The 17,377-nt window shown below is 42.8% G+C and overlaps 1 protein-coding gene across 1 annotated transcript; it reads right to left on the bottom strand.

The window, feature by feature from the left end:
- Positions 1-994: 994 nt before the first annotated feature.
- On the bottom strand, positions 995-12,612 carry SLC16A14 (solute carrier family 16 member 14). The gene is made up of 4 exons (XM_080409632.1): positions 8,548-12,612; positions 7,552-7,695; positions 2,486-3,481; positions 995-1,310 (listed from the first exon to the last, which is right to left on the bottom strand). The coding sequence occupies exons 1-4, from the start codon at positions 8,807-8,809 to the stop codon at positions 1,162-1,164; spliced, it is 1,551 nt and encodes a 516-aa protein (XP_080265758.1). The 5' UTR covers positions 8,810-12,612; the 3' UTR covers positions 995-1,161.
- Between the last annotated feature and the right edge of the window lie 4,765 nt (positions 12,613-17,377).

Below are 17,377 nucleotides of genomic sequence, written 5' to 3'. Positions count from 1 at the left end.
TTGTATACCATACAAAACATTCTACATTGATTACCAGGCACTTAGCAATGTTTAAGAAAATTTATTTGAATATTTTGAATGGTCTTTAGTTCTTCCATGCTCTGAATTATCTAATTTTCTAGTGAATAAGTATCTCAAATGTGATCAGTCTTAAATAGTCCATGGCGTACATTATAAGCAGCAACACAACTGCTCATTATGTGACAGTTTTTATTACTAAATTAAGTGTAACAAGATTTACTGTGCTGTAGTCCAGTTCTTTCTAAAACTCTATTTGGCCAATTTTCTAATTGGCCAACTCTTATTTCTTTAGTACTGTTTACTTGACAAACAAGTCCTATGCAGGGAGTCAATGGCAATGCTACAAAGTTCTACAATACCTCTAATTAGGTGAAGCAGCCAGAAGCTTCAGACCATTTCTGGAAACATTTTCCAGCCTGTGAATAACAGTAATATTTTCCGTATGTTGCCTGTTTCTGGTTTTATGTTACTTACTTCAGGTGCATTCAGTGTCACAGCATTTGTAATGTAGCCTATGTATTGAGGATGGCTGCCTTATGCAGTTGATACTTTTAAAAAATAAACTAAAAAAATCCTTTATGTAGAGAGTAGTTTCAGAAAAATCTTAGAACTTTTCTTTAGTTTTGCATCACAGAAATAGTTATTTTAATACACTGAATTAATCAAATTATTGTACTAGCATCTCAACAGTACAATCATTTTGGCATACTCAGTAACTAACCTTTTTTCAGACCAAATACATAGTAGGAAGGCCTTTTATAAATCATTCGTATACTGATCAAATTCTCTTGTAGAACTAGTATAAATCCGGAACAACTGCACTGCAGTCAATGGAGTTTCACCAATGGGTAGTGGTGACAAGTTTGAAGAGAAGCAAGGATAAAGCCTCCTAGCATTATTCCAATTCTAAAAGACTAGCAGGGTGCTTTTAATTGCTGCATTTGTTAGTTCTAAAGTAAAAGATCTTCACTCATTTTAAAAGCGTATTTCTAATAATTTATTAGCATTTTGGAGCATAATTGCTTTTCACTTAAGTACAGCTCAGTGTGGTTGGTTCCATAAGAAAAACAGCTTCATACTGTCATACAATAGAAACATGAAAAAAAAAAAAAATCTGTAAAAAAATTTCTGGAATTTGTTCTATCCTTGTGCTTCTTCCGTAGATTTTTCGCTTGGTTGTTTCTTTTGAATACAAGGTTGTATAAGTAAAAATAATATTCCCACCATGTACAGTAAGCCAGATATGTAAAAAGAAAAATCGTATTTATGTGTGATGTCATAGATCCAACCTGCAAAATAAGGACAAAACATGTTTGTTACAAAGGTTGACAACAAGGTGCATTGCATGGGAAAATATGAAAAATACTGCACATTTCTCCCGTGACATTTCAGTCAAATCCATAGATGTTTTGTGGAAAAAAAAAAAGGTGGTGACTGTCTCCTCCTCTGGATGCTACAAATGGAAATTTATTAACAAAATCTCTTGTTCATTCACCAAAACCAGTGCAAAACCTGTCCCCTCATTTAAGTATTATGGAAGTCTAAAAATGGGACTCTAGCTATGTGCCATCCTAAGAAGCCAAGCAACTTTCTCTCTAAAACTGTACATTTTTCAAGCAAGTTATCACAGGTCTGGCTTTAAAACAGACATTTTGAAATCCCAAACCAATTAGTTCTTCCACCCTACTATTTGTAAAATGCCCGATACTGCAGGCTAGTTCAAATGCTGTCTTGTGCAAGCAAACGCATTCTCAGTAGCTTTCTCGAAGAGCCTCATATCGATAAAAGACTTTTCAAGAGATATAATCTCAGTACTGCAGTGACTCTCATTCCAACCTTAATTCCTTTGCAAAAATACACTAAAGTTACTCCAGAAAGGTTTGAGAACGCAAAATAGCAAAATTCCCTCATGGTATGCTGGTTGCATTGCAATGTAACCTCAAGATCTGTACCCTTTTTTACATCAACTAATTGCATCCTGTTTGCTTTGTTACTAATGACCCAAATACAAAGACATATTCAGCACAGACTGAGAGGTGCTAAAAGAATATATGGTGCTGCTTTTCAAAGGGCACTGAATAAGCTTTCTTCTAAATCCTGTTGGCTCACTCAATAGTGTGCATATACTACACAAAACACATAAAAATAGGTTAAACCCTTCTCATTTTAAAAAAAGTGTATGATTGTATTTTAAGGAAACATACCATTCGAAAGATAGATTGTAATAGATTTGGCATTCTTTGTAAGGACTGTAATTTGTAGTGTGTGAATAGTGAGCTGGTACCCAGTGGATGTGATCTATAAATTGTAAATCGATCAATGTGAAGCTGGATGTTATGGTCCATTCTGGAGCAGCTGTAATTTTGTTAATTACACATGCTTATAACATAAGAAAGCATAATAATATAACAAGTCACACAGTTTTTATACAAACATCTGTTGGTTAGCAATTTGAACTTTTTACCTGCAAAGGGTGGTCCAAACAATGCAGATATTCCGTTGGCACAAATGATGATGCCATAGGCATTTGCAAGGTGTTTAGTTCCAACCAAATCTTCAGTCACAACAGGCATTAGAGAAAAATAGCCACTAGAAAATCCTATTAGAGCACAAACCACAGCCAGGCTAATGTATGTTTGCATTAGTGGCAAAGTAAGAATGCAGGTGACCAGGGTAAAGTTAGCCATGAGGAAGACATTCCACGTGCTGATGCACGGGAGATCAGAAATGATTCCAAGGATCACTTTACCAAAAATATGAACAATGGCTATAATGGATGTCAAAGGAAATATATTGTTCTGACTAGATAAGTTATACTGCTTGACTATTTCTGGAAGATGAATAAAGGGAATGACAAAGCTGCTATAGGCAAACAAAGCCCAAATTATAAAGGCCACAAATACTCTATTGGTAAACAGTGATGCAGCTCCAAAGTAGCTGGAGTACCATATTGCAAAGCCCTTCCTGACTGTAACCGTCAGCTGGCTCACTGTCTTAAGAATGCGCAGTCCATACATACTCCTTCCACTTCCAGATTTACCTCCAATTTCTATGTGCTGAACACTGTCAAGCACTTCTTCATTTGTTGCCTCTTCTTTTTTTTCTGGTTCTTCACTGAGGACTCCATTGGATTTTATAGTCTCTGCAGAATGGGACAGAGCTTTTGCCTGATTATCTTCACTATTACTTCTCACAACATATTTTTCGCTAACCATGTCTTTGGGAGAGAGTGGTCTCATAAGCGCCCCACAGACACAAAGGTTCAGAGAGATGGCACCCTGGATGAACATGGCATTCCTCCACCCAAATTCGATGCAGAGGTACTTCAGTAAGGCAGTCATTAGGAAGGCTCCAAACCCTGTTCCCGTGGTACTGAGTCCTTGCGCAAGTGCTCTTCTCTTCTGAAAATACTGCCCTACCATGACCACCGCAGGCAGATAAACCATGCCACTTCCAGCGCCTATGAAAACAAAAACCGAAATCAATCTGAACGTTTGCCAACAACATAAAAAGTGTGAAAAACAAATCAGTTTTATTCCTAACTTTTGCATGAGCATAATGGTAAAACTGAGAATAAATATTTAATTCTCACGTTAGCTTTCATTTCTGTCTTGCAGTATTTTCCAAAATTTGCAATACTCATTCCTGTGAGAATACAATGCTGCTGTTTAACTGCTGGGAAAACTGAAATACATGGAAGATAAAACCTTTACCTCAGTTTAGCATGGTACCGCTGGAAAGTCCCAAACATCCCACGATAAATCAGTGACAGCTAATATGAGGACAAACATAAAACAAACTCTGTTTTGAAATATCTGCATTTATAATACTTGCATCTGATTGTATCAGTGACCAGAAATTGCTTAGTGGGCAATTATTGCTTTTGCCTGAGTTCACCAGCAACACGTTTCAGGAGTCAGCACAGGGTAGGTTAGCTGGGTGGTGGGACCTTGGGTGGCTTCCAGGTTTCTCTTTGGGCACTCCAGGGAAGTCCAGGGAGGGCCACACAGTAGCTGCATAGGCATATTCTTAAGAGGAACATCTCTATAGTTCTGTAGAAAATCCCTCAGCTGTAGTTAAACCCCAGGGTATTAATGGTACCTGTTTCAAGCAGAAAGCGTTAAGACTTGTGCAAACACACCATTAAAGGTAACAGTTGCCCATTTTTTCTCACAACGAATTCCTGACAGAGGGGATTTGGACTGGGAGAGGTGTATCCAGAAGATGCTTCAAAATTCACTGTGATTGTACTTTAGAAAAGCGTTTGGGGCTTAAAAGTTTTCCTAAATAGCTGATAACACAGCCGTATGCAGGTGCAGCATGATCTAGCTACAGCTAGACCAGAGAAAGAGTAGTTCTCCCAGCAAAGCCTGAAAAAAGCACCTCAGCACCACGCCAGTGTAGTGGTCAGAACCGACCTGTTTTGTCTGTTAGAAATATTTATTTTTTTGCTACACAAACACCTGACCAGGTTTTTATTTTGCACAAGGTCTCCCTCCCCAGTGGCAGCCACAAACACCAAGGCCATCTCTCGGCCCCCCAGCCGACCGCCTGCCTCAGCACAGCCTGCCTCGCCGCTGTGAGGGAGCAGCCCACGCTCCCGCTTGCATGAAGTGCTTACTGCCCCCGCCTGCGCATCCCAAGAAATAAAGAAGTTTTCTGTATTTTAGCTTATCTTCTCATTCTGCGGAATTAACACAGAAGGTAGTTAACTGCGTGAAAGGCACAGCACCTTCCACAGGCACGACAGGGCCACAGGCCTCTCCACTCCTTTCCCTCACAGAGCCGTCCCCCCTGCAGCCAGGCCCGCAGGGACTCCAGCAGCTACAGGCGCCCACCCCAGGGCTCCCCTGGCCAGGTGAGTGGGGAGAAGGGTCCCCTGCCTCGCCATGGCTGATGCGGGGTGCAGAGCTTGCACAGCTGGGCCTGAGCTGTCCCCCAGGAGGTGAGGGGACAAGGCTGCAGGGAGCTGGGGCAGGGGAACCATGCTGAGGCGGGGCGCACGTTGGGGATGGGAGCTGAGGCGGCGGGGTGGCCACGGCCAGGGGCAAGGTGGGGATCCTAGGGACATCCCGTGTGAGGCCATCTGACATGGCAGTCACTCACGGGGAGCCCAGGAGCCATAAGTGAGCCCACAAGCACTACGTGCAGGCCCACAGGTGGTCACAGCAGGAGGTGGCCGCTGTTAAGTGAACAGCCATCTTACATCTAGCAGCCACGAGAACATGAAAACAACTTCCCTGAGGTGATGGTGAGTGAGGTGACCATGAGCGAGGGGATGGGACTGGACAGGGACTGAAATGATGGGTGAGTGAGAAGATCAGGAGTGCGGGGTTGGCGAGCAAGGGGATGGCGGGCAAGGGGATGGGGAATGGAGTCTCATGGAGATGGAAAAAACATCTCAGGCATCGCTACACTGGTTTTCTGACCAGAATTACTCTGGCAAGATCTCACTTCTCCACCTCATGCAGAAATCTGCCTCAGATTTTTTTCTGAAAATGTGGTTTTCACCCCTCTTTAAATTCTCTGTATAATCTCTGCCTTTTTGTCTGGTATTTTGTGTATGCTCTTTTCTGAAAAGCAGCAAGGGCTGAGAGAGTGTGGGGATTCCTGTCTGCTTGATTATATTTAATATATATATGGAACAGAAATTCCAAAAAAGACAGAACCCTGCCTGTAATTATTGTTTTTGTTCAGGAATTTACAACATCACTGAAATCTGTGGTATGGTGGTACAAAGAGCCATCACAGTGATCCTTGCTAGTTTCAATGTTTTTCCACACAGAGAGCTAGAAAAAACCATCATGTACAGAAATTCTGCAGATTTCTATGAAACTCTGTGAAAGGATAGTTTGAGGGAATGGAGGGTACTGAAGCTATTATTAGTATTGCAAACAATTCATTTTTTTCGTAATGCTTCTGTCACCTATAACATAGATACCATGCTTCATTTGCAAACGTAACTGGCCTTGTTATCCGTGGAGTGAATAATATTTCAAAGCCCCTTGAATTGCTCAGTGTTGCTCATAATAATTAAAGGCCAAATTTCGTATTTCTTACTTGGATCGCTTGAACATTTGTTTCATATCTATTAACAGTGTCTCTTTCCAGAAACGAACAGTGAATAAATTGAAGTAGTGCTTTAAGTAGAGAGGACTGGGTTCTTCTACATAACTTTCTTAAAGTAACTAATTTTTTTCACAAAGAAGCCACATTTTGCTAGAAACTGAGCATTCAGGCACAAGGGATCTGTTGGTTTTCAAGAAAGATGCCTGAACACCCATGCCTTTTCATATTTTGATTGGGCCCTTACACATGTCAAAATGCTTTCTAGAGACCTAATTCCAATAAAAATAAGAATATATTACTTCTTTCAGTGATTCCGATTGTAAAAAAATGTGGCAAAAATAGTTGCTATTTATTAGTGGTTGTTGCTGTAATCTGAATATCCTTCATTAGAAATTATGAAATATATATGAAATACAGCTACATGCATGGTCCTAATTGAGGCTGGGATCGAGTTAATTTTCTTCATAGTAGCTCATGTGTGCTGTGTTTTAGACCTGTGACCCGAACACCGCTGATAACACAGGCATGTTTTAGCTGCTTCTAGATAGTGCTTGCACAGCATCAAGGCCTCTTCTGTTTCTCACATGGCCCAGCCAGTGAGTTGGCTGGGGGTGCAGAAGAAGCTGAGAGGGGATACAGTGTGACAGGTGACCCCAACTGACCAAAGGGACATCCCATACCGTATGATGTCATGCTCAGCAATAAAACTGGGGGAAAGAAGGAGGAAGGGAAGACATTCAGAGCTGTGGCATTCGTCTTCTCAAGTAACGCTTACACATGATGAAGCCCTGCTTTACTGAAAATGGCTAAACATCTGCCTGCCCATGGGAAATAGCAAATTAATTCCTTATTTTGCTTTGCTTGTGCATGCAGCTTTTGCTTTACCTATTTAACTGTTTTTATCTCACTTTTACCTTTCTGATTCTCTCCCCCATGACACTGCAGGACAGTAAGAAAGCAGCTGTGTGCAGCTTAGCTACCTACCACTAGCAACTCCCAACACCCTTTAAAATGGGTTTTGAAGCAGTACATAGTTATCATAATCTGGTATTTTATTAATATGGAGCAACTCCTGTAGAGAACACTTACTGTTTCTTCCTGCGTTAGAGAGGAGTTAGCTAGATATATAATTCAACAGTGTTTCGACGTCTTTAAATTCCACTGTTAAAGTTTGGATTACACTAATTCTTCCAATTAAAAATGTCCTTTAATACATTCACCTGGGAGAAACTGATAAAAATACCATCTTCAACATGGCAGATTTACATGACAACAGAAGTTATTGGGCCCAATCCACTGAGTAAATAAATAAGTATTCTCAAAAAGTAACAGGCTGCAAAGAGTGTGTAAGAGAAGCTGGAATAACTTTACAGTCTAACTTCCCTCTTTACTCACCCAAATAACCTTCAAAGCAATCAAAAGTAACTGAAAAAAACTTTCAAACCTTAGTACAGCTCTTACCAGCTGTCACTCCAAATGTAAGGAAGAGGTAGTGCACATTGGAGGCATAGGCACTCAGTATCCAACCTAGGGCATTCATTATCCCTCCAATCATAGCTGTCTTGCGGCACCCACACATGCTGATGAATAAACCAATGAAAGGACCTGTTAAAATATATGAAAAAAAATGATGAAAGTATTCATTTAATTCTCTGTACTCTTTAATAGTTATTCACATGAAGAGTCTTAACATTTTAAACAAAACATTAAACGTCAGGCTACTCATGCTATTCAGTTTATTTTCCCTATTACTGCTCAAAATTGTGGAAAGAAAAATTCAACCAGCTGACCAAATACCAGCAGAACCTAAAATCAAGGTTTCCCCACAAAGAAGGGATAGTTTAAAAAAAGAAACTGAAACCGTTATTCCCAATATCAATGATGTGTGTGGGCAAGCCTTTTTCACAAGTAACGAGAAAGCAAACATTTTATTTTGTTTTCAGTGGAGTATTTTAGGCAGACCTAAACACAACTTCTTCAATCTTAATTTAAGGAGAGATACATATACATATACACATATACACACAAACATACCCCTCCAGATATTATTTTGGGTTGATCCAAACACAACTTAAAAAATAAATTTTTGTTCAGCTGCCAAACTGAAATATAAACTGTCTAAATTGAACATTTTCTCCTCCCAGATAGAGTACGGGGAGGACCACAAGCTTCACAGATCATGTGTTTTCTTAATTCTAGTGAGACCTTGAAGTCACAGTCATCCTTTCCTGCTCATGCTGTCTCCTGGAGTAATTGTCTTCTCTATCATCTTCCCTGTTGTTCCCTCTCTCCCTCTAACTTGTAAAATATGTCCTGGTGACCTTAAAAAGGCAACTCAGGAGAACTTGGGCAGCCCTGCTAATAAAATGGAAAACTGTAAGAAAATACTTGAGGGATAAATGGCAAACATATTCTAAAAATCTATGTAGTTTTGAAATAAATTATGCTGGAACATACCGACAATAAGTGTAATGCCCATGCTGAGGGAGCTAACCCATGCTGTTAAGCCACGACTTTGATTAAACTCTTCAAGCCATTCCATGTTGAGTATTCCAAGGGCCATCTGGGACCCCATGATAAGTATGTGCACAAGGAAAGAGGAAAGTACAATCATCCAAGCCCATCCTCCATCGATGTTTGGATTAGGCTTAATTGGCTTACTTCCAACTTTTGAATCATCTCCAAAATCATATCCAATATCTTCTCGACTAGCATACATTTTCTCCACAGTATTCTGAAACAAATGCAGTAAATACCTTCAAAATACATAAAGAATGATCAGATTTTGTAGTTTGGTTATAGTGAACAGCATAAATCACTACCATATTTCACCACTGTGGTTTAGTGCAGTTGTAAAGTGCATACTGGGGTTTCATTGTGCAAATGTAAAATGCTTAGAAAAATTTCTTTGTGTACCTTAATATCATGGCTGTCTGTGCAGGGTTATTTACAGGTTGACAGTAGGCTGCATTATTTCCGTTACTGTACACTTTAACTTACTTTTAGGTGGCTGAGAGCACTTACTTTTCATGGGTTCACTGTGGTCACAAAAAAAAGACTGGTCTCTCTCTGTATATTCCTTGTCTGTATCACCTTCTGCTGTCCCAGTAAGATTATGTGCCTTTGTTTTCAAGTTGATAAAGCTTGGAATAAAAAAAGGAAATCCTGAAGAGGCAGGTAGATGAAGTTACCATATACTTTCAGAGGAAACCAGTTTTGGATATATTTTTTTCCTTAGCAGTGGAAGAAAAAGAGTGAAGACAGAGAAAGATAAAGATTTAAGGTTCTTGGTTTTCAAAATGCTTTGCTTACACAAATTACAACAAGGGGACTGTTACTACCTCTCTGGCAAGCTTTTTATTAGAGTGTACTTGACAAACAGTTTGCTATTATGTTTTCAGTCTCCATACTATTAATCTATACAATCCTACTAAAACCAAAGAATTCTTCCAAACTAATGCCAATGCCTATCAGAATCAAACCGAGTGGCAGAGTTACGTGCATAGGTATACGCAGGATCAGGACATAATAGCTTAATTTGATTGCTGTGATTTTTTCTATTGTTACTCTAAGTGAAGATTGCAACACAATGTGAAAATAACTTTAAAACCATTTTTAATTGATTAACAGGCAAGGTGCAGAACTCAGTCTTCCCTCCATCTGATTTCTGCTGCAACATATTGAAATGTTACCCAACGGTGGAGCACCACATAGGTTTCCATGGAGACTAGAAATGTAATGATACAAATTACCAGAGATGGTATTTTTTTGTCTTCTTTTCTTCTCCAGAAAATAAAAAGAGCCATCAGCTTCACAACAATCAAAGGAAAGAAGAATTTTATCAAAAATTGTTTTTAAAAGCTCCTTATGTATTCTGTGAGCCCTCAGAAGGTGTGCCTCAGGGCTAGCTCCTCACTACTGAAAACTGGCAGTGAATGCAGAATATAGTATCAAGTTTGTCATAGATGGATACCCTTTATGGACCCAGTTGCCACTAGCCCTAACTTGGCCATTGAAGGCACTGGTGACACAGTGAGGAAGAACACTAATACTTGCCACACAAGCAGGTAAACTGGGACCAGCTGATGAGTCCACACCTGGGTGCCAGTGGGAACATATACTGAAATGACTTACTGGCTTTTTCTTTCCCAGTCAAGAGGCAGAGAGAAAAGGGGATTATCCTTAGAGGTCTTTCTAGAGGTCCTGCAGGGTGTTTGAGGCAGGAGGGGTAGCAGGGGAACAAGTCAGAGCCAGGCGGTGGTGCAGACTTTTTTTCTGAACTTAAGAGGACAGCCTGGGACAGCCTTAGTTAAAATTACACTTTGCTCTTGCTCTGCAGAAGGTAGGTCTTAAAGATGGCATCTCAGCTCTTTCCTATTAATGTACCTGGAGCTAGATCCCCCACTGATGTAGTTTATATGACTACTGAGGATTCAGCCCACTCACAAGCGAGAAAAATACTAAATGCATGAAGGTAATAAAGATAATGAATAATCATGCTAATGGAAAATAATGAGAAGCAGCAGAATGAAGAAAAATTGCAAGCTGCTAAACATGCTCTGTATAAGATTAGTGAAAATGTATGATGGCTATTACAGTACATCTTAGATAATGGAATAAAAAATTATGTAACTGAAGATTCAGAGTCAGGATTAAATGTGGAGCCTCACCTTTCTCTTTCATGCTCTTGACTGGTTTTGTGTCCACCTGAATACTGATACTGGATGCAACACTTTTCTTTGGACAGGAAATAGATACGTCTTTTATATATTTAAAATTATTTAAAGCAAAAATAGTTGACATTGAGAAGCAAAGGTATGATGCTCATCTTTGCAATCTTACTGACAGAACGGGCTTAGACTTGAATAGGTACAAGTTAATGTCATACTGGCATCAACCCCCACAAACCTTCAGAAAATGTATATATTTTCCCTTTGAACTGGATTCTTGCACATTATTACTTTTATACCATTAATTTCCACTAACGTCACAAGTTCAGAGTGAACACACTCAAAAGCAGGGAAGGTAATCTCCAATGACTGCACAAACTCTCGCTCCAGATAAAGCAAGGGCCTTGCTGTCTGGATCCTCTCCCCGCTATTGCCTCATCACCCCGTGGCTTATCGCACCCATATCGCACCCAGGAGAAATACACTTACCTGCCCTCAGCCTTCTTCCCACCCCACAGCACTGCCCAGAACACACTATTGCGGACAGCAGAGAAGCCCAAGGGGCTCTTTGCAATTGTGAAATCCTAGAGAAACTGCAATGACAATGATGGCAGCTCATTTGTGAAGCCAGCCGTGTTTCCCCAACGAGCAAGGTAGTGAAAACCCACTCAGTGCCAGCGTTTGAATAAAGCCCCTCACAAGGGAATGCATTTAAAAGCAGGAGAATCTGGATTCTTGTTTGGCCAGCTGGAGAAGGACTAGATTTTTTTTCAGAAAATCTTTTAATATTGCTTGCACACACAGTATACAGAGCTCTTAGAAAACTGGCCCAGACGTTAGTGCCCACAAAGATGCTGAGCTTTTCTGAAAACCTGACTCATGAGCTATTTTAGGGACAAATGCAGGTGCTGTAGTAAGACCAAAGCTAGCAGCCAAACACCCAAGTTCCCTGTGCCATCAGTGGAGATATGGCTCTCTAGCTTGCAGTTGAACTGGATCATCAAAAAACATCTGATCTTAATATAAAAAATTTGTATCATTAATAATTTACAGACACTTGGGTAAATCAGGTACTGTAGATCAGTACCTGACTGCCTCAGTGTTAACAAATATAGAGCAAAATCATACTTTAAAGGCACTTCCAATCAGTAACGTGTAAATGCATTATAAATAGTAATAAGTTTTGCTTCACAGTATTCCCAGTAGACGTGCCACATATAATTGTCTTTTGAAGACATACAGAAATAAAAAATATTGTTAAAAGCCTAGTTTATTTGGGGTCTCTTAAGTTTTGGTAGTCTTAAGCCGCTCAGCACTTCAGTTGTCAGTGACTTCACTGGAGATGTGGGTACCAGCCCCTCCTGCAGCCCAGAGCCACAGCGCCTAACTGTGCATCCCCAGCAAGGAAACGAAAACCAGGGAAATTCAACTTTTACAGCGCAACTCCAAGGGTCACAAGCCTGCCTGCAGCCGGCGGCAGTTCCACCGCCAGGCTCCGGGTGCTGCCCTTGGGCCCCGCGGGAGTCCCGCTCCGACCCCCGCCCGAGCCAGCCGGCAGCAGGCGCGGGGGTGAGCGTTCCCCTCCCCTCGGTGCCGAGCCGCTTGCACCAGGCGCCGTGCCTACAACCTGCCGTAGGTTACAGGCTGCTACAGGAGCAGCCCGAAGGCAGGGGATGCACTCCCCCCGCACCACCACCAACAAATGTGGGAGCTTTGCGCGTTGCGCCTCCCCCAGCACCGAGCTTAAGCGCACCTATGCAACGCGCCGCTGGGGCGGGGACGGCTGCCACCCCTCGCGCCCCGGACCGTCGCCGGGGCAGCGCTCGCCGCGGCGCAGGGCCGGGGGCCGGGGCTCGGGCGCAGCCGCCCCCTGCCCGCGGGGGCTGCGTCGGCGGCGGGGCCGGGCGGCGGGGCGGCGTTGGGGGCCGGCGCGGCTGCAGGCGCCGCCCGCCCGGCGGAGCACAAAGGATGACCGCTAGTTACCCCGCCGCTGCGGCGGCGCCCCCCGCCCGCCGCCGCACGGAGAGGACCGGCCGCCCCCGGGCAGCCCCGCCACCCCCGGGCAGCCCCGCGGCCGCGCCGCACGGCACCGGCCCGGGCCGCCTCTGCTGCAGGCGGGCGGCTGCTGCGCGCTGCCGTGCCCTGCCCTGCCCGCACCGCTGCCGCTGCCGCTGCCGCTGCCGGTGCCGTGCGGCGGCTCCCGCCTCCTCCCGAGCTACTCACCGCAGCGGGCGCCGCCGCTCCTGCCCGCCGCGGCACCGAGCCCCCGCCGTCAGCCCAGCCCGCGGCGCCGCTCCGCGCCCCGAGAGCTGCCGCAGGCTCCGGTGCCCACCTGCGCCCGGCCCCGCTCAGCCTCGCCCCGGCTCGCCGCCCCGGGGCTTATTTTCTGCAGGAGTGCGGCAGCGGTGTCGGGCCCCTGGCCCCCCAGGCAGCTCGTCTTCTGCACCGCCTTGTCGCCATTCCCTGCGATTTCAAATCTCCACGCTCTTTCATTCCTGCGATACCGGCTGATTCTGGTTTGGCGGAGGAGATTGGCAATCCTCTCACATGCACACTCTTGTGGCTGAATGAAGTTTATTGCTGCACAGGTTATCGCCGGAAATTCACATCTGGGAGAGCTGGAGGATATAATCCAATAAAACCAGCCGGCATCAAGATTTTAATGGTCGTTGCATTATGTTTACTTCAGAGAGGCTGGCTGAGTTCACGTAGCCAAGCCACCCTGAGAATGAAGTTTGAAAGCTTCATTGTATAGTAACTTACCAGTGCAATAAATGAGCTTCAAAAACATGCCTCCCTTAGCAGAAGAAATGAGTTGCAGAAATACACTTTTTCAAAGCAGTATCCAGACCTGGGTTGCATCTTTATGAATAATCTGACATTAATGAGATGCATTCTGCACTGCATCGCTTTGACTATTTGCAGTGAATTTACTTACCCAGGCTAAAGTGATGGCACGCCACTGTACACTTCGATCATCCGAGAATGCTGGTGTCCTACAGCAGCGCACCGAGCAGCGTAAATACAGGCCGTTCAAGAAGATGTAAGAAGTAGACTGAAAGAAAATTAAATGAGAGACCAACAGGAATGTTTTAATGGTGTTATATACACTGCCTGTGTGCATAACATGGTGGTTCAGAATCTGTTAAAGGGGAATTGGTTTGGGGGTTTTAAAAACACATGTTTGGGGGTTTTAATATTTTTTAATACATTTTATTTGACCATACTTTCAGGCTTATGTGCTGTTTACACATGCAGATCTCATATATTTTTTCATAGAAGTTTAACGTTCTGTTCCATTATATATCTAGCACATCAAATATATTGATATGAAACACTTTTATCTGGTTTTGGTGCAAGAGTGTGGGAGACTGGGCTATTGCTATGGCTTCAGCCTTTACATATATCTTTGCCATGGTTTAACCCCAGCTAGCAACTAAGTACCATGCAGCCACTGGGATGGGGAGAATTGGGGAAAACAGCAGGCTGAGATAAGAACAGTTTAATAACTGAACTACTAATGCTAATACTAATACCAGTGATGATGATGTAATGTAAAGGGAGATAATAAAAAAGCAAGAGAGAAAATGAACCCAAGAAAGACAGGTGATGCACAATACAATCACTCACCACCTGCTGGCCGATGTCCAGTCAGTCCCTGGCAGCGATCGGTGGCCTCAGCCAACGCCCCCCCCCACCTCCAGTTTGTATACTGGGCACGGCATTCTATGGTATGGAATATCCTTTTGGCTAGTTTGAGCCAGCTGTCCTGGTTATGCTCTGTCCTGGCTTCTTGTGCACTTCCTTGTTGGCAGAGCATGGGAAACTGCAAAGTCCTTGACTTAGGGTAAGCACTACTTGGCAACAACTAAAACATCAGTGTGTTATCAACATTATTCTCATACTAAATCCAAAACCACAGCACTGTACCAGCTACTAGGAAGAAAATTAACTCTATCCCAGCCAAAACCAGGACAATCTTGTAATTGCATTGTAGTCTTGAGATTGGATTCATTTACTTCTTCATAAAACCAGATCTCCAGTTTTAAGAGATCATGGTTTTGCACTGCAGATGTGTGTCATTCTGAAGTACACATGTTCCCCGATTACTTTGTGTTTTACAATACCTTGCTCAACATTGTGTGGGCATTCATATCCCAGATTTTAACTTCAGCGTTAGCTTTTTGGCTGGAGTCTGGTTTCTTAAAAGGCTTAATGCTAGGGACTTGACACTTGAAATCTGGGTATTATTGGCTAGTGTTATTACCCAAGTTTGAGACACATACGTTTTGATTTGTGAATCATCTAACACGCTAGCATACTTTCATACTTTATTACACCTACCGCAGAAGCAGATCTACTGGGATTGTGGGGTGACCAGTCACAAAAATATTTGTTTGACTGGCTGTTAACCCATGCTCCCTCTAGCATCGAGATGCCAACTGTGTGCTTAAATCCTTGTGCTAACAGAGATTCTGTTTTTACAGTCTGATGTGTTGGAGAGTTCACTTAGCTGTGTCATACTGCTTCAGCAGTTCTGGTTCATATGTCATTGTGGTTCTGGACTGAAATCTTGGATTTATGCTGTCTTTGGGAAGATGAGTATGCATGGGTCTAATTGAATTTTAATCATTAAATTGTGCAGGTCTAGCAGCAAGGGTATAACTGATGTCCAGTAAGGAAAAAAGTCCATTTTGTTAGAATGGGAAGGACAATTCAGTGGTATCAGAAAAAGCTGGATGCTTTTACCAAAGATGCATAAGGTGCTTGATCCAGTAAAATAAAGTGTAAACAAAGTCTGACAGACCCTGGTCCCTTAGAAATCATAACTGTATAAAATGGTTGGATGGCAAGCAGTCCATTTAGTTGTCCGTTAACCATGATGGCAATTATTAGTCATAATATAACTTAAAGGGAAAGAGGAACAGAGGGAGGGAGAGAGGGAGGAAAACTGGAGTAGAAGGAATTGGTAATTCGATTTTGTTTACTATCTGGGGACCGCTAGGTTGCCCTAGACTTATACAGTCATAGAAGTGGTGGCTGGAAGGGATCTCTGGAGTCCACCCAGTCCAGCCTTCCACTGGAAGCAGGACTGTGACCTGCGGTATTTCAGGTCAGCCATGGCTTTGCCTAACCTGCCCTTGAAAGCCTTCAAGGATAAAGACTCGATAGCCTTTCTGGGCAGTACGCTCCCGTGCAGCACCACCCATGCACAATCACAGCAAACCAAAACAGGACACATTACCCCAGGTGCGGACTCACTAGTACTGAACAAGGACGGATAATAATTTCTGTTCATCATGTGTTGGTGCTGCCTTCCTAATGTAGCTCAGTCTGTGGTTCACTTTATTCACCATGAAAACACCCTGTTGGTTCATATTCAGCTTAGTGTCCACTGTGACAGCCACATGCTTTTCAGCTGGGCTGCTGCTCCGGCAGCCTGCACTGGTGCCTGGCACTGTCCAACCCCATGTGCATGACTTTGTACTCCTTGTTAAACTTCATGAGGTTTCTGTTGAGCCAATTTTTAAGTTTCTCAAAGTCCTCTCAACTGTGGCTCCACTATTGAGTTTGAGAACCATCCCTTCTAAGTTATTGTTGTCTGAAAATCTTCCGCAGGTGCATCCTGTGTCATCATCCAAGTTACAATGAAAGTAATGAACAATACTAGCCCCAGTATTGACCCCAGAGTGTTCTGATTGCACTGGCCACGAACTAAACATTGACCTATTGATTATTACCCTTCAAGCCCAGCAATTCATCCAGTTTCAATGCATCTAGCAGTTCATTCATGAAGACCATACTCCTCAGATTTTTCCTCCGCTTGGCTTTAGCCACTTGCTTAATGCCCATCACTCAAAATGGCAGCTGTGCTGGAGAGCTTACAGACCGCTCAGCCTCCTGAAAATGTGTATTGATGAAAATATGAAGTGCTGATTTAGCTTCCCAGCACTTTTCCTCTACTATTGCTGCAGAGCTGATTACTGTCCTCCCTAAAGCTCTCATTAAGTCGCCACTCTACTTCCCATGAACTGGTAGTACTGCAGTGATTGATAAGGAAATAAAGATTTGAAGTAACAGCTTGGTTGCTGCCACGTCAAGATACAGAACAGAAAAAGCATCTTGCTCCCGGTTTTGTTTGATCCCTGAACTATTAATCGGTGCAAAGTATCACCAAATAACCTGGTCAATTCTTGCTACACAGGTATTGCTAAAAAGAAAGATAATTTATGGTATTTAAAGGTTTCACCTCCTCTTTCTTTCAGTAAACTCTTCGGGTTACTGAAGAATTCTCTATATTTAGAAGGGCATGTTACATTGGTTCTGAGTTAAAAAAAGAAAAAAAGGAAAACAAGCCAAACTTAATATTTTAATTTGGCATAAAGATTGTACAGTAGTACAGCTTTCTTATGGCACCATAAAAGCTTGTGGTTCCTCTTCATTCTGGCAACTCCAGACTGCCAAACAGAAATAATGCCTATTTTTCAGGTTTTTCCTACTGCCTTTCTGAAGAGAATCCTTGGTATCTTTGGTGGATTTACCACAAAACGACATCCTCACAGAATACTCCAAGCAAGTATGAACATTTTCAGCAATTCCCCCACCTCCTCCCCTGG

The sequence above is a fragment of the Falco punctatus genome, assembly GCF_963210335.1.
Source record: "Falco punctatus genome assembly, chromosome: 13".
Classification (NCBI taxonomy): domain Eukaryota; kingdom Metazoa; phylum Chordata; class Aves; order Falconiformes; family Falconidae; genus Falco; species Falco punctatus.
Note: the sequence above shows the minus strand (reverse complement) of the source record. Positions and strands in the feature narration are given on the sequence as shown.